The following is a 24,289-nucleotide window of genomic DNA, read 5'->3' on the forward strand; positions in this document are numbered from 1 at the left end:
ATGCTATTGAGCCCACACTACTACACTGTCGGAGTCGAGGACTACACGCTTTCTGGTAAGTTTGATTACAATACTGGTTTGATTACTAACGACTAAATAGTAGCCTACAGCAAAGTGTGTTTAAATCATTTCTAACTTGTTAATTTCTGCTTGTTAGGGTTTGCTAACATGTTGGTTTTAGCTTGCTTGAGTCTGCTAACTGAGGAGTGTTAATTCACCCGTTTCCATACATGTTTCATTTTAAAACATCTTACAAAATCAGTTGTTTAATCTAACTGCTTAACTATTTAGCTGTACATGGAATTGTATTCTGGTTTTGTTTTTACACATTCTTTTCTACTCTTTACAGGAAAATGCCACGGGCACTATCTGATGTGTTGAGACATTTCACTGCAGCTAATGTAGAAGGAAAAGCTGTGTACAGATACGAATACTGTGCCAAATCATATGTGAAGAATGTAACAAAGATGCAGAATCATCTGTCCAAGTTTATAAAGTTCCCTCAGCACTCACAACAAGCAACCGTTGACAAAAGTCCCTCTACTTCTATTCGAGGTGAAAATGACAGCAACAGCTAATGGTCCTCCTGGAATCAGAAGTTTTTTTTTTAATCAATGGAGGAAAATAGTCAGAGAAATGCTGATGAATGTCTTGCTTGAGCTGGTTCACCTCTGTTGCTCACAGGCAATATGTATTGGAAGAGATTTCTGAATGTTCTTCGCCCAGCATACACCCCTCCAACCAGACATGCTTTATCTACTCATTTGCTGGATGCAGAGTTCAGAGTTCAAGTGAAGGTCAAGCAAATCATAGAGAAAGCAGACTGAATTGCAATCATTGATGGGTGGTCGAATGTTCGTGGGAAAAGAATAATTAACTACATCATCTCCACCCATCAACCAGTATTCTACAAGCGCACAAACAGACACACTGGTCTCTACATTGCAAATGAGCTGAAGGTAGTCATCAATTACCTTGGACCACAGAAGGTATTTGCACTGGTGACAGACAATGCTGCGCACATGAAGGCTGCTTGGTCTAAAGTGGAGGAGTTACCCTCACATCACACTCATTGGCTGTGCTGCTCATGCGTTAAATCTGCTCCTCAAGGACATCATGGCACTGAAAACAATGGATGAGAGCCAAGGAAATGGTTAGGTATGTGAAGGGTCATCAAGTTATAGCAGCAATCTACCTCACCAAACAAAGTGGGAAGAATTAGAGCACCACATTGAAGCTGGTGGATCCTCTTGATGGGGATGTGGGGACAACCTGTGTTGCTGGGAAGCTTCAATGTGGTGCTCTTATTCTTCTCACTTTGTTTGGTGAGGTAGATTGCTGCTATAACTTGATGACCCTTCACACACCGAACCATTTCCTCCTGGATGATGGATTTTGGGAGAGAGTGGTAAGCAGCCTGAAACTCCTGAAACCTATAGCAGGAGCCATTGCACGGATTGTGGGAGACAATGCCATCCTGTCTGCTGTTCAGACTCTGCTTGCAGATGTAAGAGAAGAAATGTGTAGTGCCCTGCCCACTTCACTGTTACTCCAAGCAGAGGGAACTGCAGTAAAGAAATACATCAAAAAGCGTGAAGACTTCTGCCTGAAGCCCAAACACGCCGCAGCATATGTTGGACCCCAAGTATGCTGGCAAGAGTATCCTGTCTGGTGCAGAGATCAACAAGGCCTATGGTGTCATTACTACTGTGCCTCGCCACCTTGGCCTGGATGAGGGCAAGGTTCTTGGCAGTCTGGCGAAGTACACTTCCAAGCAAGGGCTTTGGGATGAAAATGCATTATGGCAGTCGTGCCAACTTATCTCATCAGCCACCTGGTGGAAGGGACTGTGGATCTGAGGCTCTTTCCCCTTTTGCCAACATCATCCTCCTCCAAATCCCACCAACATCAGGCTCCTCAGAGCACAACTGGTCCTTGTTTGGGAACACACACACACACACACACACCAAAGCACGCAACAGGCTGACCAATACAAGGTTTTACAAAATTGGTGGCCATCCACGCAAATTTGAGGCTTTTTGAGCCTGACAATGAGCCATCCTCAACAAGTTTGGAAAGTGGCAGTGAAGATGAGAACTCAGAGTCTGATGTTCAAGAGGTGGACATTGAGGAGGTCCAGGGAGAAGACATGGAAGCCTGAGAGGAAGACAACCAAAGCTTTAGTTTCTAGAATATCATTTTACTGCTGCATGTTCAAAATGTTTTTGGGGAGATGCGATGGATCATTTAATATTACATTTATTTTATTCTTCAGTGAAATCATCCCATGTGAAGATTCAACTCATTTGACTTAATCTCAATTAGTAACTAAATTGTTTGTTTTTTTATAAGGTAAAATGTTTGTTTGTCTCCATATATGGTAAATACATCCAATGCAAAAAAACATTACATTTAAATGGTATTCATATTCATTTGCGTACATTTCTGCTAATTCCCATGGAAAGTTTCCACCTCTGAATATTCCTCAAAATGTGCAACCCTAGGCTAAGTCATGCTTTCTGGTGAGGTATTTTAATTTTTTCATTTATTTCTGTATACACGAGTCATTTTAGAATTTTGGAAAATGTATTTCCATTTACTTCCCAAATGGATCCACCACTATGCAATTTCTCTCCTGTTCTATTGGTTTGCATATCAATCTCTTTCATTGCCCAGAAGCCAAAGGCACCATCCTAGTCATGTTAGCAACCCATCCTCGTTGTTGCATCTTCAGATCTCAGTCACATATGGAACCGCTATCAGGGGAGTTGTTTAGAATTGTGCTTTCCCACAAAATAGCATTTTTATGTTTTATTGGCTGCTTCATTACACAAGTTGCATGTTCTGTTAAGATGAATTAACATAATATAAATGTGATCTGTGTCATTCTGAGCACTCTATGTGGACGCCCCTAATGGTTTATGTACCCAATGGATATAGGTCCAGGAAATTAAAATCGGAGTCATATTTTCCTAATGGAAACACTGGTTGGTACGTGCACACATTTTAATACTAAATATAGCCAATAGCCATCGTGTGTGTGTGTGTGTGTGTCAGTTAAGCCTTCGTTTGATCTGTGTGCTGTTCCAGCCTGTTGGTTTCTCTAGAAACAGGTGAAAACACATGTCTTTACTTCTACAAGGGACAGGAACCACATTATTCAAGCACAAAATTGTCTACTGTCTGCCAAACTATACAGAACCACACACACACACACACACACACACACACATCCAGGACTACTTCTATCAAACACAGTCAACCTTTAACACAAAAGGTGGTTGCATACACACTGCCCAAGCTGAAGGGAAAGAAAGCTTTTCTGACATTTATAGTAGAGGTCGACTGATTCATCGGAATGGTATTCGGTATTTGTGGACACCGATTTGGCCGATTTTTACATTTATTTTTTACACCTTTAATCAATCTTTGTTTTACTAGGCAAGTCAGTTAAGAACACATTCTTATTTTCAATGACGGCCTAGGAACGGTGGGTTAACTGCCTTGTTCAGGGGCAGAACGACAGATTTTTACCTTGTCAGCTCAGGGATTCAATCTTGCAACCTTACAGTTAACTAGTCCAACGCTCTAACCACCTGATTACATTGCACTAGACGAGGAGCCTGCCTGTTACGCGAATGCAGTAAGCCAAGGTAAGTTGCTAGCTAGTATTAAACTTATCTTGTAAAAAAACAATCAATCATAATCACTTGTTAACTACACATGGTTCATGAGTTTACTAGTTTATCTAGCGTTATCTGCGTTGCATATAATTGATGCGGTGTGTATTCGTGAAAAAGGACTGCCGTTGCTCTAATGTGTACCTAACCATAAACATCAATGCCTTTCTTAAAATCAATACACAGAAGTATATATTTTTAAACCTGCATATTTAGCTAAAAGAAATCCAGGTTAGCAGGCAATATTAACCAGGTGAAATTGTGTCACCTCTCGTGTTCATTGCACGCAGAGTCAGGGTATATGCAACAGTTTGGGCCGACTAATTTGAAAGAATTTTACGTAATTATGACATAACATTGAAGGTTGTGCAATGTAACAGGAAAATTTAGACTTATGGATGCAACCCGTTAGATAAAATACGGAACGGTTCCGTATTTCACTGAAAGAATAAACGTCTTGTTTTCGAGATGATAGGTCATTAATATGGTCGAATCCGGAAACTAAGGCTCATATTTCTGTGTGTTATTATGTTATAACTAAGTCTATGATTTGATAGAGCAGTCTGACTGAGCGGTGGTAGGCACCAGCAGGCTCGTAAGCATTCATTCAAACAGCACTTTCGTGCATTTTGCCAGCAGCTCGTCGCTGTGCTTCAAGCATTGCGCTGTTTATGACTTCAAGCCTATCAACTCCCGAAATGAGGCTGGTGTAACAGATGTGAAATGGCTAGCTAGTTAGCTGGGTGCACGCTAATAGCGTTTCAAATGTCACTCGCTCTGAGACTTGGAGTGGTTGTTCTCCTTGCTCTGCATGGGTAACGCTGTTTCGAGGGTGGCTGTTGTCGATGTGTTCCTGGTTCGAGCCCAGGTAGGAGCGAGGAGAGGGATGGAAGCTATACTGTTACACTGGCAATACTAAAGTGCCTATAGTTAAAGGTTAAATGAAATACAAATGGTATAGAGAGAAATAGTCCTATAATACCTACACCCTAAAACTTCTTACCTTGGAATATTGAAGACTCATGTTAAAAGGAACCACCAGCTTTCATATGTTCTCATGTTCTGAGCAAGGAACTTAAAACGTTAGCTTTCTTACATGGCACATACTGCACTTTTACTTTCTCCAACACTCTTTTTGCATTATTTAAACCAAATTGAACATGTTTCATTATTTATTTAAGGCTAAATTGATTTTATTGATGTATTACATTAAGTTAAAATAAGTGTTCATTCAGTATTGTTGTAATTGTCAATATTACAAATAAATAAATAAATAAAAATCGGCATCTGCTTTTTTTGGTCCTCCAATAAATCGGTATCGGCGTTGAAAAATCATAAAATCGGTCGACCTCTAATTAATAGACACAGCAACCAACAGAGGGGCCCTGCTGCTGTACTAGGACACAGTCTGCCTGCCAGGACAGAGGGGACTCTGGGACGGATGGCCAATGGTCAACTGACTCCCAACCTCCCTCCAAGGAAACGCCTCACTGTTTCTTCCTGATTACCATGGGAACACTGGTGTGTTGCCCAAACTTCAAAACAATAGTAAGGAGTGAACCAGCACACAGTAAAAATTAATGAGTTTTTCAGAAGAGAAGGAAACATGTTCACACCCAGCAACTCCCCCATTCAAACCCTACTGAACAAACAGACACACAGTTTAACTCATAGGTTACATGAATGGGCCCTAACAGAATCTTTTGCGTTTCAGAGTTGGGTGGCTTTAGCCTATACATTAGTGTTGGGGAGCATTACAGCCCTTCCATTTTTCCAAATAATTTTTATTTATTTTATCAGCAGCCACACAAGTTAGTCTACTGTTACTGTAGCCAGCCGCAGTCACAAAAAGCTGAAGGTGGCACCCTTACTTGCAGACTTAACATAAATCGGACATTTCCGGTTGGTTCAGCAGCTGCAGCAGAATCGCAGCACAGTCATGCTGCTTTATGTAAAAGAGCTCGGGGAGTCAGGGACAGTGTTTGGGTTAATGGGGGAACAAAATTGGGGAGTGTCAGCTGAGAGTAGTTCAAATGTTGTTCTGCAGCATAGAGAGCCGTTGAAACAGTCCCACTTTGTTTACTGTGCTCCACACCAACACCCTCTTTCTCCCCTGATGACGTCACATAGCCAGCTCACTACAGGCCTGTGCTCTCAGCCTCCCTTTTCCTCCTCCCCTTGCCCTTTTCCAGTCCCCACCCTCCTGCCCTTTTCCAGTGTCCCCCCCTCCCTCCTCTCCTCGCTCCCTTACCTCTACCATACCGTTCCCTCACCCTCACCTCATTCCCTCACCCCTTCACCATCCCCCCCTCGCGCTCTCTCCCTCCATCCCTCCCCCTCCGTCCCCTTGCTCTCACCCTCCGTCCCTCCCCACTCTCTCCCTCTTACCCCACTCCCTCCGACACCTCTCCCCTCCCTCGCCCCACCTCCCTCTTTGCTCCCTCCCTCTCCTCTCCCTTCCTCGCTACACCACTCCCCCTCCTTGCTCCCTTCCTTTCCCTCACTTCCCCTGCTCATACCTTACCCTTACCACCGCTCCCTTCCCCCCTCTCTCTCCCTCCGTCCTCTCTCTCTCCCTCCCTCTCTCCCTCCGTCCCCTCTCTCTCCCTCCCTCTCTCCCTCCGTCCCCTCCCTCTCTCTCCCCCTCCGTCCCCTCCCTCTCTCTCTCTCTCTCTCTCCCCCTCCGTCCCCTCCCTCTCTCTCTCTCTCTCCCCCTCCGTCCCCTCTCTCTCTCTCTCTCTCCCCCTCCGTCCCCTCCCTCTCTCTCCCCCTCCCTCTCCTCGCTCTCTTTCTCCCCCTCCCTCTCCGTCCCCTCGCTCTCTTTCTCTCCGTCCCCTCGCTCTCTTTCTCTCCGTCCCCTCGCTCTCTTTCTCTCCGTCCCCTCGCTCTCTTTCCCCCTCCCTCTCCGTCCCCTCGCTCTCTTTCTCTCTCCGTCCCCTCGCTCTCTTTCTCTCCGTCCCCTCGCTCTCTTTCTCTCCGTCCCCTCGCTCTCTTTCTCTCCGTCCCCTCGCTCTAGCTCTCCCCCTCCGTCCCCTCGCTCTAGCTCTCCCCCTCCGTCCCCTAGCTCTAGCTCTCCCCCTCCGTCCCCTAGCTCTCGTCCTCCGTCCCTCCCCTCTCTCCCCCTTACCACACTCCCTCCCACACCCATCCTCACCTCTCTCCCTCACCCCACCCCACCTCTTTGCTCCCTCCCTCACTCCCCCTGCTTGCTCCCTTCCTCACTCCCCCTGCTTGCTCCCTTCCTCACTCCCCCTGCTTGCTCCCTTCCTCACTCCCCCTCCTTGCTCCCTTCCTCACTCCCCCTCCTTGCTCCCTTCCTCACTCCCCCTCCTTGCTCCCTTCCTCACTCCCCCTCCTTGCTCCCTTCCTCACTCCCCCTCCTTGCTCCCTTCCTCACTCCCCCTCCTTGCTCCCTTCCTCTCCCTCACGTCCCCTGCTCATACCCTTCTCCCCACCACCTCTCCCTTCCAACCCGCCCCCCTCTTTCCCTCTCACCCCCTCTGCTACCCTCTTCCCTCCTCCCTCCTCCTCCCTCCTCCTCCTCCCTCTCCTCTCTTCCTTCTCCTTCCTCCTTCCCAGTCCCTCTCCCCTTCTTTCTCACCCCCCCCCCCTCCCCGTCTCCCTCTGTCCCGGGCCGGCTGGGCTGCTGACTGCCTGGCTCACAGAAATGAGAAACCCAACATTGTTTGTACTTTTCCACTCAACAACAGAGTGAAGAAAAAATGCAAACCATCCAATTCCTTTCCCTGGCCAAGTCTCTGCCTCGCTCACTTGTGACGCGCAACACCTCCCTCCCTCCCTCTCCCAACTGACCCGATTGCACATGTTCACAAACACTCCATAAACCTGTGAGCTGCTTCCACTTGCTGTCTGGCCTGTCATTATACTGATTTACTACAGTACTGACTCACCCAACACCCCATTTCACATTCAAATCGCAATGCAAACGCATAGTATGACCTTGTGATGGCAAGTAAATGACCAAGCCCGTCAGAGCGCTTCGTGATCTTTCCAAGAAGAGAACGTTCTAGAGAGAAGAGGACTCCAAATGGTAAGTATCTACAAGACTAATAATAGTGATTACTCTTGCAGATCAAGCCCTCCAGCCAGAGCTAGTCTAGTAGCTACTGTGTTGAGTGGAGATGAACCAGGCCACACATGCTCCATGCTCATCATGCATAGCGTGCCAGAGGTCCACTGTGAGACCTGCAATTAAAAAGAGCACCCAGCGGGATTATACAAGTATTAGAGCCAGCGACTCCACCTTGTCACTTTAAAAATAGAGCCCTGCCCAAGGCCCTCACTTTTTTATCTGTACTAAGGCGTGATTACACACCTGTCGGTTCACTGCCGAGCATGATGATCACAGAGTCACCTTGTTATAATGAGTGTTTAGGCTGAACACTTGTGACTGAGGACAGGCTGAACTGAGGACAGGGCACATCCTGGGACATTAAATATAGGGGGAAACAGAAGGAAAGCGGGAGAGAGCGGGAGAAAAGCGTTTTGGCAGGGTGGCATAGTGACAGTTGCTGAAACTAAGCCTTACTCGTCATTGTTCTAAGTGAGAGGCACAATGGAGAGTTGGCAGCCAACACAGAGGGGGGACAGAGGGGGGACAGAGGGGTGAAGGGGCATTCATTAGGAAACAACATGTTTACCCAACGGTCACCTTGCATTTCTACTGAGCCATTACGAGGTGCCAGCTAGCTCCTGTAACAGACTGAATAACAGACTGTTAGTTTCATATTACCGTTTAGTCTCGTTTACAATTAGGATTCTAGTAGCAGTTTGACAACAGAAAATAAAGCACCGCTCATTGTGCTTGCGCCACATTAAAGGAGATTTATGGTTATTCCAGTGTCTCCATTGGCCGCATATAACACCTGCTGAATATGTGTGACACCAATAACATTTGATTTTATGTACTGCGATTCGGCCTCCGCAGAGGTCAGGGCATGCGTGCTTCGCAGAGCTGTTGTGAAGGAAGTTGTCAAGGAAGTGAGTATGTGTTGATACAGGACGTACCCCCACTCCCCACCTACCGTCAACTAAATCATGTCAACGCAGAGCTTTACGGAGCCCTCTGCATTGTGACAACATTTGGGAGGCACACCGCGATGCGGTACGGAGCTTGATTTGGCCTCCGGAGGCTCTGCAATTGAGTCACACTCTCAGTACGGGCGAAGTTCCTCAAAGCTAACGAACACAGTACAGATAACCGTTTTCTGATCAAATGATCATCAAAATTATTTTAAAAAATCAAATTAAAAATTGGGCCACTTAGGTCTTGAGGAAATATTAAAATGAGACGAAGCCAGAATAGGCTTAGTCATAGTCTAATGGGTCACTGCTCAAGAAAAGTGACGTGACCAATATTCACACTGTGTGTATTTATTGATAATCAAAGGCAAACAAGCACAGCTTCAGTAGTGACCCTTACTGGAATTAACTTTCCAGTAGAGATGAGGACCATGGGTAAGGTCAATAGGATGGTGCACAGGCCCTCCAATGTGATCTGTATACCAGACGACTAATGGGAGTCAACGGGAAGACGGATCAATGAGGAAACATTAGCCATCCCAAAGGATGACAGAGAGGGAGAGACCCGGACAGACAGACGACAGAGAGCAAAAGAGAGAGAGCTCGTGCAGACACATTTACCCACACAACAAGCACCTGGCGCCCTCACGGAGACACTCAGGGGAGAGGACTTCCCGTCTGTGTGCGCCTGTAATCGGAGTCTGTATCTGCAGATGCTCATCAGGGCAACAGGCCCCGAGGAATAAAGAGCAGCCAACCAGTAGAGAGGTCAGGACGAGAGAGGGGGGGGGGAAGGGGAACACTCAATCCTCTCCTACCCGCACACAGACCAAACTAGACCGGGCACAGCTGGACCAAACATCTCCCCATCTGTCTACCGCCCAGACCCCCCGCTCCCCCTTTCTGCTCGGATTAAACTATTGGTGCAAATGTCCAAGAGAATAAGCAGTCTTAATGGCTGTGTTCCACGTAAGCGTGTGATATAGATGGATGAGCGTGTCGTTTGCTAGGTATGGTATGTAAACGTTGGGTGTGCGCTTGTGACGGGCTCTGTGACGAGGGTACTCACAGCTGCCGCTCCACGACTTGAGCAGAGACTTGATACTGATCTCAAAGAAGAGCGAATCCTGCAGGCTCAGCATGACGCCAGCGAGGGCTGTTACCAAAGACCAGTCTTGTTAACGTTATCCTCCAAAACACAGACCGGAAACTCCAACTTCGCTGGCCCACAAATACACACTTCCTCTCCCCCAAAACACACACACACACACACCTCTCCTCCTAACAGACAGGAGCCCAGTTCTACCCTCCAGAGGAGCTGGTTATAGGACTCATGGTGAATTTCAGAACAGACACCAGTCAGCTGCTGTTTGCAGAGAGGCCCATGGGGAAGTGTCAGGCGGTAAGCTGGGTTCAGTGGAAAGTACAACCACCCAGAGAGGCACGGAGAGAGGAGAGCGTGAGGATCTTTAGAGCTGCATTTCCATCCAAACGTCCGCTCGCTAGCCAATCCACAGAGTCCCTTACCACGCTCCCAGCACAGACAACACGGAGGTGAATGAATACCGTAGGAAAATAAATAAATAAAACAAACAACTTTCCTCCCGATGTTAGAGAGAGGAGTGGACCAGCACGCAGAAAAATATATATTCTTGTCTCGGCGGAGCACAGCAATATTCTCTCTCCTCTGTGTAGAGTCCAAGCTTGCTACTGCTAGCACTGTCAGCTATTCTCCCCCCGTCGCGCTCTCCCTCTCCATTCGCTTGCGGACAACCCCTCCCCTCCTCAACTAGCTCTTGTTCGCTCACTGATGCTTGCTGACGCACTCTCTCTCCCCCTCTAGAGGGTTAGTTTCAATAGCTGGGTGAGGGGGGGGGGGGGGGGGGGGGGTGTAGAGGTGATGTCATCAAAATGCTGCGAGTGTTCCTTGGCTGTGGTCCAGCGCTGCTGGCCTATCAAAACTACACTTCCTGTTCTCTTCACAGTAGTACTGATGCGTCATCCCCGACTGCAGTATGAGGAAGAGGAAGAAAAAGAGGGATTGAATAAGCCGGGGGGGGGGGGGGGGGGGGGGGGGCTGGATGAAAGAATATGGAGGGAGGCAGAGGACACCAGAGCAGCATAAAACCAAAATTAAAACACTATTCAAACTCCATTCAGCACTTCAACAAAAACAGGAAAATTATTTTTTTTAAATACAAAAAATTTTCCACCTATAAAAATGTATTTCACACACACACCAACACAGAGTAGCCTAGAGTATGCTGCTGGCCATGAGATTCCATATTGGGGCGTTTCACCTTTACACCTGCCTGGGGCACAGAACATGGCACGCTGAAGCCCTCATCCACAGAGCATGGCATGATGGGTAGAAGGATACTTAATCCGTTTGGGTCAACAACAAACTGACACACCCATAGGAGTCATAGGATTACATCATAGTTTTTGTCCAGCAACAGCCATCAAGACACAAAGAAACGCACACACATCATTGGCGACACACACCCCATTGTGTGTTTGTGTCTCTTTTTAAACCCTGGCTGCAGACTTAAATAGAGCCACATGACAACGGGTTTGTGGTCATACACAGTATTACATTTGGTTCAAAAAACACTTCAGCGAGAACAGATACACAAGATGAACACTAACAAAATATAGATTTTTCCTCCGTTTGTAGCGCAACCTCTCCACTTCTCTCTTTCTCAGTCGCTCTCACCATCACATGACTGTCTCTCACAACATAACAAGTTATGCAAAACCAAGCAGGGCTCTGCATTGTAAACAAACTCTCCACAAAGACCTGCATTGTCACACCCTGCCCGCCCTGCAGTATTGTCACTGGGCAGTCAGGAGCCTTATGATGGAGCAGTACTGAATTAGTTTAGCCATTTAAAACAAAGACAGTAGAAAGGAGAGGGAGTAGTGTGTTCATTGCTGTCGGTGATTGACCGTATGTGGCTGTGCCATTCTGAGGCATCGGTCTAAACACCAGCATACTAAGCTCTAATGCATCTCGGTTTTTCTATCAGAAGCAATGTTCCTCAACCGCAATTTGAAGTTGTTAACTAGCATTAGCGAAATCTTTAACTAGCATTAACACAATGACTGGAAGTCTATGGTAACTGCTAGCATGCTAGTAGATACCGTAGGCTTCGTCATTGCGCTAATACCAGTTAGTATTGGCTCGCGAAACTACCTATACTGGATGCAGAGACCTAAAAATTGTATCCATGAGTCAAATCAGACTCTGGGAAAGTAGATAAATGGCTTCATTGCCAAAATCCCAAAGTATCCCTTTAATGGATTTCAACACTTGAATTTTGGTGTTGTGGTTTTTGGTTTGTTCATGACATAGTCTAGCTCCATAAAATAATGAAAATGCTATTGTGTTCTTTGAGATACATTTTCTTTCGTATTCTAACGTTACCCAAGACCTTCATAAAAAACCTTCATTTTTGCAATAGCGTGTATGAAATGTATTTATAAAAATGTTGACATTCAAAACACATGTCATTGGCCCAAAGGTGGGGGTCCAACAAGGCTTTTCTAGAGTTAAGTAGCTAGTGCTAGTTGGCTGTACCTACACAAAAACTTCAAGTATTTCTCCTTCTAACTCTTTTTTTGCCAATGATGAGCCAACACGTTTTCAGTACTTTCATTCAATGACTAATCAAACCTCGTTTTCTCATGCACTCTCGTCCCTTTGCAGCAGGCAGAGTGAGCAATAGGCCCAAGTTTGGAACATCGAATCACAATACATAGAGAATCATGATATCGAATCGCAATACATAGGCACCCAAGTATAGTGATAATATCATATTGTGAGGTCCTTGGAAATTCCCAGCCTTAAAAGGATACTTTTGGATTTTGGCAATGTCTACTTCCCCAGAGTCATATGAACTTGTGGATACCATTTTTAGGTCTCTGTGTTCAGTATCAAGGAAGTTAAGAGGTAGTTTCGCGAGCCAATGCTAACTAGCATTATCGCACTGAATGGAAGTCTATGGGTATCTGCCAGTATGCTCATTTGACAGTGGGGAAGTAGATAAAGGGCCTCATTGGTAAAGTTCAGCAGTATCCCTTTAACACACACCCCCCTCACCTACCCATGGCTCAAATTGTTTATTTAACCTTAATTTAACTAGGCAAGACAGTTTGGAAACAAATTCTTATTTACAATGACGGCCTTCCCAAAACAACGCTGGGCCAATTGTGCACTGCCATATGGGACTCCCAATCACTCCCAGTTGTGATACAGCCTGGAATCAAACCAGGGTCTGTATTGCCACCTCCTGCACTGAGATGCAGTGCCTTAGACCGCTGCGCCACTCAGGAGCCCATATCAGAGATGGCACTGTTTAGAATAAACACTGTTCATATCTTCAGGAACGCAGTACAACAGTATCAGCTCTCTCAGGTTAGATCAAACAGTACTCTTCCAAAACAGAACAGGATATCATCAAAGAGCACTGGGCCCCCAACAAGAATGTCAACAATGGAACTAAGCTATGCATACCTCCACATTTTAGCAATTTGTTTTGATGATATAGGCCCATCTGTACTAGCGCTCAAAGCTCAATTGAAAAAGACCATGGCAGGTCAGGTAGAGGCAGACGTCCAATGGGAGGAGTGACAGTGGCTGGCCATCCTGACTGGCTCCAGACATTACTGGGCAGGGGGAGTTCCTCCTATAAGGCCACAGTGAGGACGGAAGATACATTTCCTGTCCACAGTGTTCTGCACAAAGTAGGGGGGAAAGAACAACAATTGATAGGAGCTGTAATCTACTGCCGAGTTCTGTCATACTATCCAGGTCTGTGCCCAAACAATTCGAGCTTCTTCTTCTAAAAATCCACCTTTCCAGAAACAAGCGTCTCACCGTTGCCGCTTGTTATAGACCCCCTTCAGCCCCCCAGCTGTGCCCTGGACACCATATGTGAATTGATTGCCCCCCATCTAATTTCAGAGTTCGTACTGTTAGGTGACCTAAACTGGGATATTCTTAACACCCCTGCCATCCTACAATCTAAACTAGATGCCCTCAATCTCACACAAATTATCAAGGAATCTACCAGGTACAACCCTAAATCCATAACCACGGGCACCCGCTTAGATATCATCCTGACCAACTTATCCTCTAAATAGACCTCTACGGTCTTCAACCATGATCTCTGCGATCACTGCCTCATTGCCTGCGTCCGTAATGGGCCCGCGGTCAAACCTCATCACTGTCAAATGCTCCCTAAAACACATCAGCGAGCAGGCTTTTCTAATCAACCTGGCCCGAGTATCCTTGAAGGATATTGACCTCATCCCACCAGTAGAGGATGCCTGGTTGCTCTTTAAAAGTGCTTTCCTCAACATCTTAAATAAGCATGCCCCATTCAAAAAATGTAGAACTAAGAACAGATACAGCCCTTGGTTCACTCCCAAACATGACTACCCTTGACCAGCACAAAAACATCTTGTGGCGTACTGCATTAGCGTCAAATAGCAACATTTCAGAGAAGTCAGGAACCAATATACACAGTCCATTAGGAAAGATAAGGCTAGCTTTTTCAAACAGAAATTTGCATCCTGTAGCACTAATTCCAAAACGTTTTGGGACATTGAAGACCATGAAGAATAAGGGCACCTCCTCCCAGCTGCCCACTGCACTGAGGCTAGGACACACTCACCACTGATAAATCTACAATAAGCGATAATTTCAAGAAGCATTTTTCTACAGTTGGCCATGCTTTCCATCTGGCTACCCCTACCCCGGCCAACAGCTCTACACCCCCTGCAACAACTTGCCCAAGCCTCCCCATTTCTCCTTCACCCAAATCCAGATAGCAGATGTTGTGAAAGACCTGCAAAATCTGGATCCCTACAAATCAGCTGGGCAAGCCAATCTGGACCCTCTATTTCTAAAATCATCTGCCGAAATTGTTGCAACCCCTATTACTAGCCTGTTCAACCTCTCGTATAGTGTGAGATCCCCAAAGATTGGAAAGCTGCCGCGGTCATCCCCCTCTTCAAAGGGTGAGACAACCTAGACCCAAACTGTTATAGACACATATCCATCCTGCACTGCCTTTCTAAAATCTTCAAAAGTGAAGTTAACAAACAGATCACCGACCATTTCGAATCCCATCGTACCTTCTCCACAATGCAATCTGGTTTCCCAGCTGGTCATGGGTGCACCTCAGCCACGACCAAGGTTCTAAACGATATCATAACCGCCATTGATAAGACAGTACTGTGCAGCAGTCTTCATCGACCTGGCCAAGGCTTTCGACTCTGTCAATCACTGCATTCTTATCGACAGACTCCATAGCCTTGGTTTCTCAAATGACTGCCTTGCCTGGTTCACCAACTATTTCTCAGATGGAGTTCAGTGTGTCAAATCGGAGGGCATGTTTGTTGTCCGGACCTCTGGCAGTCTCTATGGGGTGCCACAGCGTCCAATTCTCAGGCCAACTCTTCTCTCTCTATATATCAATGTCTCTCTTGCTGCTGGTGATTCTCTGATCCACCTCTACGCAGACGACATTCTGTATATATCTGGCCCTTCTTTGGACACTTAACTTCGATAGGATAGGGGGCAGCATTCGGAATATTGGATGAAAAGCGTGCCCAAATTAAACTGCCTGCTACTCAGCCCCAGAAGATAAGATATGCAAATGATTAGTATTAGATTTGGATAGAAAACACTCTGAAGTTTCTAAAACTGTTTGAATCATGTCTGAGTATAACAGAACTTATTTGGTAGGCGAAACCCCGAGGACAAACCATTCAGTTTTTTTTGTTTTGAGGTCACTCTTTTCAAATCGGTTTTCATTGGGAATCCAGATTTCTAAGGGACCTTCTTGCAGTTCCTATCGCTTCCACTGGATGTCAACAGTCTTTAGAAATTGGAGAGGTTTTTCCTTTGTGTAATGAAGAAGAAACATGGTTCAGAATGAGGCTAGAGTGAAGAGGACTCTTTGATAGAGGCGCGTGACCTGAAAGCTAGCTACAGTTTGTTTTCCTCCTGTATTGAACACAGATCATCCAGTCTTCAAAGTTTGTCAATTATTTACGTTAAAAAAATAGCTTGAAATGTTTTGGCGAAGTTTACAGGTAACTTTTGAGATATTTTGTAGTCACGTTGCGCATGTTGTAACCAGTGTTTTTCTGGATCAAACGCGCCAAATAAATGGATATATGTCGACGGAATTAATCGAACAAAAAATACCATTTGTGATGTTTATGGGACATATTGGAGTGCCAACAAAAGATGCTCGTCAAAGGTAAGGCATGAATTATATATTTATTTCTGCGTTTTGTGTCACACCTGCAGGGTTGAAATATGCTTTTCTGTCTTTGTTTACTGGGTATCCTCAGATAATAGCATTGTTTGCTTTCGCTGAAAAGCCTTTTTGAAATCTGACATGTTGGCTGGATTCACAACAGGTGTAGCTTTAATTTGGTATCTTGCATGTGTGATTTCATGACAGTTAGATTTTTCTAGTAATTTATTTGAATTTGGCATTCTGCATTTTCACTAGCTAGCATCCCACATATCCCAGAGAGGTTAACAAACCTCCAAACGAGCTTCAATGCCATAGAACACTCCCGTGGCCTCCAACTGCTTTTAGATGCTAGTGAAACTAAATGCATGCTATTCACCGATCACTGCCCGCACCTGCCCGCCCGACTAGCATCACTACTCTGGACGGTTCTGACTTAGAATGTGGACAACTACAAATACCTAGGTGTCTGGTTAGACTATAAACTCTCCTTCCAGACTCACATTAAGCATCTCCAATCCAAAATTAAATCTAGAATCGGCTTCCTATTTCGCAACAAAGCATCCTTCACTCCTGCTGCCAAACATAGTCAGTTTTACCAGGGTATCCTACCGATCCTTGACGATGTCATATACAAAATAGCCTCCAACACTCTGCTCAGAAAATTGGATGTGGTCTATCACAGTGCCATCTGTTTGGTCACCAAAGCCCCATATACTACCCACCACTGCGACCTGTATGCGCTCGTTGGCTGGACCTCGCTATATATAGGTGGCCAACGGAAGTGTTGGCTTTGGGGATGACCAGTGAAATATACCTGCTGGAGCGTGTGCTACGGGTGGGTGTTGCTATGGTGACCAGTGAGCTGAGATAAGGTGGGGCTTTACCTAGCAAGGACTTCTATATGACCTGGTGCCAGTGGGTTTGGTGACGAATATATATATATATTCGTCGCCAAACCCACTGGCTATATATATATATATATCGGCTTCCTACTTCGCAACAAAGCATCCTTATATGTTGCGAAGTTTATATAAAAGGTAAAATAAAATAATAAAAAAATTCTGGACAGGTCGACTGTCCTCCTCCTAGTGGCTCACAATGCTATCAACATTACATTTAGCGCCATAACACTACATCAAGGTGAGAGGCAAGGTTGGTTCTAATAGATTTTGTTTCAACTCTGATCCCTAAGCAACTAGCTGAGCATATTCAATAATTGTTTAACATGTTAATAAGATGTCTAACAATGCGAACTAGAAGCTCCCATCCATAACCACCACCTTCACGCCATTTCACCATATCCTGTCTTCCACCTCACTTGACCCAGCTTCCCCAGATTTGACTATCAAATCCACAGAGCCGAGTCAGGGGAGAGTTACTTTAAGGTCACCACAGCACAGCACAATGAGTCCCTCCCTACGGATAGAAGCACAGAGCTGCTGTCGGCCAGCCAATTTGGAATTAAGCCTCTTCACAAACACACGTAGCCCCTCACTCTCTGCAATTTCATTCCTCATTTGATGGGTCAGTTATTTAAGAGTCTGAGTGTTCATAAAATGATGTGTCCCCTCTGCTATGAGAGTTTTCCCATTGGAGTTGCAGACCAAGCTCTGTGCTGGCTGGCTCGGTAATAGTATTTTACTGTTACTGCCTTTTGGGTTTTCAGGACTGCTCCCTGTACGCAGCCCGGTTACAAAACTGGCGCTAGATGTCTGTACCAGCACCATCCTGGAGGACAGAGACACCAGTTGAGAAATAGGTACTAGGCTACAACATGTGTATCAAGAGTCAGCCAATAAGCCAATAACCCCATCCCTAATATACACACACACACACACACACACACACACACACACACACACACACACCTGCGTTTAGTCACATTCACAAACACACCGGGCAGCCTTTAACCAAATATGTATCAAATAATTATTTGGAATCAGGTTGCAGCACATCCACCACAGGGGTGATGTCATTGTGTGCTTCAATGACCAATAACAGAGAGCGAAAGAGAGCACCACCTCAAAAGTCAATGCAGGAAGGGCAGGCCATGGCAGACTAGAGGAGAGACCTAGGACGTGACACTGAATCATATGGGAAGGGTGTGTGAGGGAGGTCCCAAACTGCAGAAAGAGCCACTTCAAAAACATTCAAAATGGTTCCTTGATTCTTTAGGCTACGCCATAAACCACAGTAATCATCATCATCACGCACCCCATCCATTACACGACACATTACCACCGTCAACTTCAGAGTAGTGTGTTCCTGTCTAATACAGCGGAAGGCAGTGTCCTGGTTGAATAGAACCTGGATTCATTCAGGTTTTTCATTCTCAGAGAGAACATTTGGGAGGGAAATTCATCTAGTGACCACAAACATGTTCCACACAGGAAAGTCCCGGAGAAGGGGAGGGTCAACTTCCAAACCGGGCAAAGTGCTACCCGTTCAACTTCCACCATGTGCGTGGCATGGATACATTTGTCAAATCTAACCTGAATAGAGGCGCCTCATTGCCCCAGAATAGGAATATCAGGTGTAACAGCGTGGAGTTCAGAGTAACACTCATACCTTCACCCAGCTGCTACAGTAAGAAGCTTTTTGTGTCGTCTCTTAGACATGTAAGCTCTCTCTCTCTCTCAACTTCGGGTCAGAACTGGTGTGTCCTGGTGCGTCTGAAGGGAAAACAGCGTGGGACTGTATTTAGGTGTAGCAAGCTGTCAGTGTGGACTAGCTGTAAATCTCTCATAGGGAGAATTGGTTGATTTGTTGATTCAGCCATGTTTCAGGGAGGAGCAAACAGAGAGCGAGCGTGTTCTGACAGGCAGGGTTGAGCACAAAGCCACGCTGATCGACTGACGAGTCATCACCCTGCGGATGATGGAAAGAGGCTGGTGAACACACACACACACACACACACACACACACACACACACACAAAACGAGAGGCCTGTTGAGTGCTTACTATAAACAGATACGTTTGGGTCCTCCATTTTGAAGTCAATAGTAAATTATTTTTAGTGTATTTAATGGTCTTTCAGAAACAAAACAAACCATTTTAGAGGTCCTTTCCAAGCCATTAAACTCAGAAGCTACCGTATCATAGAACATTAAAAATATATTTAAGCCAAAAAATAAAAATAACAGCAACTCAAGTTCCATTTCAGCATACAATATAACACCGCTCAGTGACTTTGTGATAGAATATTCCACCGTCCTGCTAACGTTCACTGTGCCCTTTCACAGAGTTCTCCGTCTGTCATAGCAGTATGAGCATACTGCATGTGAAATGTTTATTTATTTAACCTTTAACTAGGCAAGTCAGTTAAGAACAAATTCTCATTTACAATGACGGCCTACTCCGGCCAAACCCGGACAACGCTGGGCCAATTGTGCGCCGCCCTATGGGACTCCCAATCATGGCCGGATGTGATACAGCATGGATTCACACAGTGTCTCTTGCACTGAGATGCAGTGCCTTAGACCACTGCGCCACTTGGGAGCCCAGAATTGTCAATGTCCCAGATCACTCACTACCACAATAATTTTAAACTCTTTCACACACACAAGACACAAAGCCTTACTTTACCTGGAGGTACTGATGTGGCAATAACAGCACAAACCCTCAATGACCCTATAGCCTACTGTGTTTCATGTGATGGTGTCTCATAGGTATCACATTAGAAAGTTATTGCAGCTAATGACGTTATTGGTTTACCATGTACTAGGCCAAGATCAAACTAAAGATTCAGCCGGTTGATTGACTGTTGACTCTGCTCAACATCACAACGCCTCAAGTGCATACGACAGAGTTAAACATGAATGCAAAACTCTGTAGGTCTTGATAAGGCGAGTCAGTCATTCATTGTAAGAGAAAGCTTCCTAGTCTGTCTGTACCTTTGATGCGGTTGGTCCGGTTGGAGCGGACGGGCCTGGTGGTGGAGGTACTCACCAGACCCTCCTGGTCCTCCTCGATGGTCTGGCCCATGGCCAGCAGGCCCAGGCGCTTCATCCTCAGCAGACGGGGGCCTGTCTCCCGGGGCAACCCTCCCCCAGACTCCAACGCCCCCCCGTCCCACGATATGGCGGCCGGGACCAGGCTCCTTAGGAACTCCATGTGTGTCTGTATTCACGCTAACTCACTCAGTCCAGCATCCAGTCCAAATCCACAGTCAGTCACTCTGCACCATCTTCCCCCACAAAACTACCTGGCTGTTTACCACTAACAGCCAGGGTTACTGCCACTAGGTCTGTCTGCTGCTTAGCGCTGTACAGTCAGTGATATCGTAGACTACGATAGTCAACAACAGACAGCCCATTAGAAGAATGAAGAGACACTATCTGGCCTATTGAAACTCAGTCTGTTGTATCCCCCTACAGCGAAGAGTCAGAATGGGAGAAACTTCCTGCGCAGCCAGAAACAGTACCTGTCTGCTCAGAGGGAGAAGGCAAACAGACATCACACTCCAGCAGTGATGTAATCAGGAGTGGGTGGAGCCAGGCCAGGTCAGTTGCCAGGCCCTATCAGGGGCAGGACCAGAACATGTTCCACAGGAGATAACGCACGCCTGGGCCCACAGCCAATCAAAACAGAGACAACACCCTGGCCTACCTCTCTTAGAAGAGTGAGCGAGAAGGAAGAGAGACCAGTCTTGGTGGGGAATTAGTGAGAAGTGGAAGGGGTGTGTAAAAACAGAAGCGGCAGATCAGAGAGACTGGATGTTCCGGCGCTCACCTCTCTTAGGAGGCTTTTATTTACAATATTAAACAGGTGCAGGATGATAAACGTAGTATAGAAAATAAAAACAGGACGTTGACAAAAGAATAAATCTAAGATATTCTAGGTATAAACTGTTCCGGCAACAACTCTTTACCTATTACAAAACTCAGGTATGGCTCTACTCTAGCCAACCTGTTACCTGCTCTCCCCCAGGCAAAGGCCAACTGACCACCTAAAGTACTCCATCCAGGAACTCCCTTCAGTTAGGAGCGTTCCATCATTATAGCCCCGAAACACATTTGACCATAAATACGTAATTTCCCATGGACATATAACACCATAAAATCAACAGTTTTACATAAGCCCAGACCTGATTAACTTGTGCCATAACTATTTATTTAAGTCACACAATACACATTCATTAAGTAATTTCCCCCTCGGATAATTCATCACTTTAGTTGTTCCCATAAACCAATAAAATGTTCCCCTGACTCGTAGACTAATTTTCGTAATGCACACCGGCACTTCAACAAGAAACAGCGCGGCGCTTCAAGACAAACAATTTAGGTAGGTTAAATTATATGATTATTCTCTACCAACACGTCTATCGTTACCGTAATAATATATTTCACATTGCTAGAGCATGTACGTTTAAATGGGCGGCTTTATAAACGGTAGAACCATGGTTAACAAGTTACATTGTTTTAGTAACTGGCGTGCACAAACACTCGACTTTGGCGCCTTACGTCAACGTACTGTTGGCAAACGGAATGCGCAACTCTAACCAACATATTCTCTTTTGTTTCAGGATTCTTGGCTATATCTTGAGATACAATAAAGAATCTCTCCAACCAATCATTTTTTCAGTGTCATTGTTTATGAGCCACGGACATGCGCTCCATGACAGGATGACTCTACCCTCCGGCCTGTCTGTGTATACTGATAACCCTTATCGCCCAGTGAACTGTCATATGGTACTAAACATACACTTGGCTAAACTTGGGCGGTATACCGTATACCGGGGTATTTGTAAATAGCCACGGTGTGGTTTTTAAGTTCATCAATAAATTGTCATTTTTGTAGCTACTGTAAGTAAATACCTGCAGGCAACTTGTGCAATACGTTAAGAGAAAGATAGCGTTCTTCATTTCACCCGTCACATTATGAAGCTTACTGTAGTTCCCCAGAATCTTTGAGCCAGTCGTGTTAGTTTGTAAATAGCACAACGGGAAAAAGCAGGAGCAGGTGTGTCCAGCTGTGTATTGACAGGGGTTGCGTTTTATATTGAAAGTCAACCGTGTTGTTTTGTTTCAAGAGTGATCAGGGACGTGCAACTATAGTTTTCATTCACAGAAAATACATTAGTGCAACACATTCGGCAGAAAATAGCTTAATTGTCAGACGGCAACAGAAGTGCAACACGATTTGGCTGGCAGCCACACAAGTAAATGAGCTTACAATGAATGTAAAAGTATTGGGCCATATTTCTGTTTATCATAGAATGAATGTAACCAGCTATCTTTCATAATGTTTTGCTTAAAGTTCATCTTGCATTTTACCTGAGAAAAGTAGGCTGGCTACAAAGAGAGAAGTACCAGAGCAAAGTAGGCTGGCTACAAAGAGAGAAGTTCCAGAGCAAAGTAGACTGGCTACAAAGAGAGAAGTACCGGAGAAAAGTAGCTACAGTCAGAGCTGTCTTTTGATAGAATGCCTTTGTGAATTCTCAGAGTGGAGAAGCGCAACTGAATAGAACATTGTTTGATGCTGAGCAGAAATAACACTAAGAAGCAGTTTAGATAATTCTGAGTTTTATATATTTTTTCCTGCGTGAAAAACAAAGATTTCTGCGTTAGGGCGAACCCCGAGTTTAACTTGCTAGTTATTGAGTGGCTGATTTAGTAAGGTCACGGGCCATTATATTGTGTTAGCTTTCTGCCATGTTTGAGATGTCAAAGCCCTTCGAATGAGTTATCTGTACAGCTGCCACTTCAGCTTGATTTCCTTGCGTTTTTCTCCGCTCTATTCTGGGCCCTTCTGCTCCTCCCCTGTCTCCTCTGAGCATAGTAGGCTTTCCCGTTGCCCTAGCGACTCTCAAATTCCACAGAGACACAGTACTATTCGGTCTTCAGACAAGCATGTGTCAAAACATTGTTCATTTGCTCGTCAACTTTAAAATATATTTTTTAATTATTTATACAAGTTTTTCCTCATTGAGATAAAATATATTTTAAGAGAGACCTGGTCCTACCTATATGTATAATTTTATAAGCTGGATTGCCTGTCTTTGCAATTCATTTATTTTTGTTTGTGCTCGTTAGCATATTTAGCTAGGAGCCTAAATGCAAATTAGCTATTACTTGTGCTAATGTTGTTAGCATTCATTTTGGGATGAGTATTATTTATTTATTTATTTTGGTGGGGGCCCTTGTGTACTGAACCGTAAATCCCAGTCAGAGAGAAGGACGGTGTGAGGCTATGCAAATCTGGATACTGCCCAACCCTACACTTAACACTTTACAATCCCATCGTCTCGCACACGCTTTAATAAGCGTTAACTAGCGCTAGTTGGTTGTACCTGCAAAAACTCCAGTATTTTACCTCCTAAGCTTGTTCTCCATCCATCTCCATCTTTAAAATAGTGAGTCAATGTCATCAGCACTTATTTTCATGACTGATTAAAACCCTCTCGCTCATGCTCTTTGTCTCTCTGCAGCAGACATATACAGTAGTGAGCAATATGTTTTGGAACATCAAATTGCAATATCGAATCATAATACATACAGCATCGTGAGAATCGCAATACATATCGGCACCGGAACCGTTAGAATATCGTATCGGAAGTTCCCTGGCAATTCCCAATTCCCTAGACAATACCCATTCCTACCTTTGCCACCTAGGAAGTGTGTGACTGGACCTTCTCAAATAGTATTAGAGTACCGTTGCTCTATAGGTTACTAAATATACACTGCTCAAAAAAATAAAGGGAACACTAAAATAACACATCCTAGATCTGAATGAATGAAATATTCTTAAATACTTTTTTCTTTACATAGTTGAATGTGCTGACAACAAAATCACACAAAAACTATCAATGGAAATCAAATTTATCAATCCATGGAGGTCAGGATTTGGAGTCACACTCAAAATTAAAGTGGAAAACCACACTACAGGCTGATCCAACTTTGATGTAATGTCCTTAAAACATGTCAAAATGAGGCTCAGTAGTGTGTGTGGCCTCCACGTGCCTGTATGACCTCCCTACAACGCCTGGGCATGCTCCTGAGGGATCTCCTCCCAGACCTGGACTAAAGCATCCGCCAACTCCTGGACAGTCTGTGATGCAACGTGGCGTTGGTGGATGGAGCGAGACATGATGTCCCAGATGTGCTCAATTGGATTCAGGTCTGGGGAACGGGCAGGCCAGTCCATAGCATCAATGCCTTCCTCTTGCAGGAACTGCTGACACACTCCCGCCACATGAGGTCTAGCATCGTCTTGCATTAGGAGGAACCCAGGGCCAACCGCACCTGCATATGGTCTCACAAGGGGTCTGAGGATCTCATCTCGGTACC

At 45.2% G+C, this 24,289-nt stretch overlaps 1 protein-coding gene across 32 annotated transcripts in view; it reads right to left on the minus strand.

Annotated features, from left to right (window-relative positions):
* LOC109898017 (protein furry homolog-like) overlaps nt 1–24,289 on the minus strand; it is a 91,594-nt gene that overhangs the window by 50,853 nt on the left and 16,452 nt on the right. For 15 of the 32 annotated variants that reach the window (XM_020492748.2, XM_031833479.1, XM_031833478.1 and 12 more), the window contains exon 1: nt 19,895–20,448. The exons of 2 other annotated variants lie outside the window; for them this stretch is intronic. In XM_020492748.2, the coding sequence (XP_020348337.2) occupies nt 19,895–20,114 (220 nt within the window). In that variant the 5' untranslated portion in view covers nt 20,115–20,448. Of the gene's footprint in view, nt 1–9,792; nt 10,480–19,894; nt 20,450–24,289 lie in introns of those variants that run through there. 15 more of the 32 variants (XM_031833470.1, XM_031833475.1, XM_031833476.1 and 12 more) reach the window with 4 other exon arrangements.

The sequence above is a fragment of the Oncorhynchus kisutch genome, linkage group LG10, assembly GCF_002021735.2.
Source record: "Oncorhynchus kisutch isolate 150728-3 linkage group LG10, Okis_V2, whole genome shotgun sequence".
Taxonomy (NCBI): domain Eukaryota; kingdom Metazoa; phylum Chordata; class Actinopteri; order Salmoniformes; family Salmonidae; genus Oncorhynchus; species Oncorhynchus kisutch.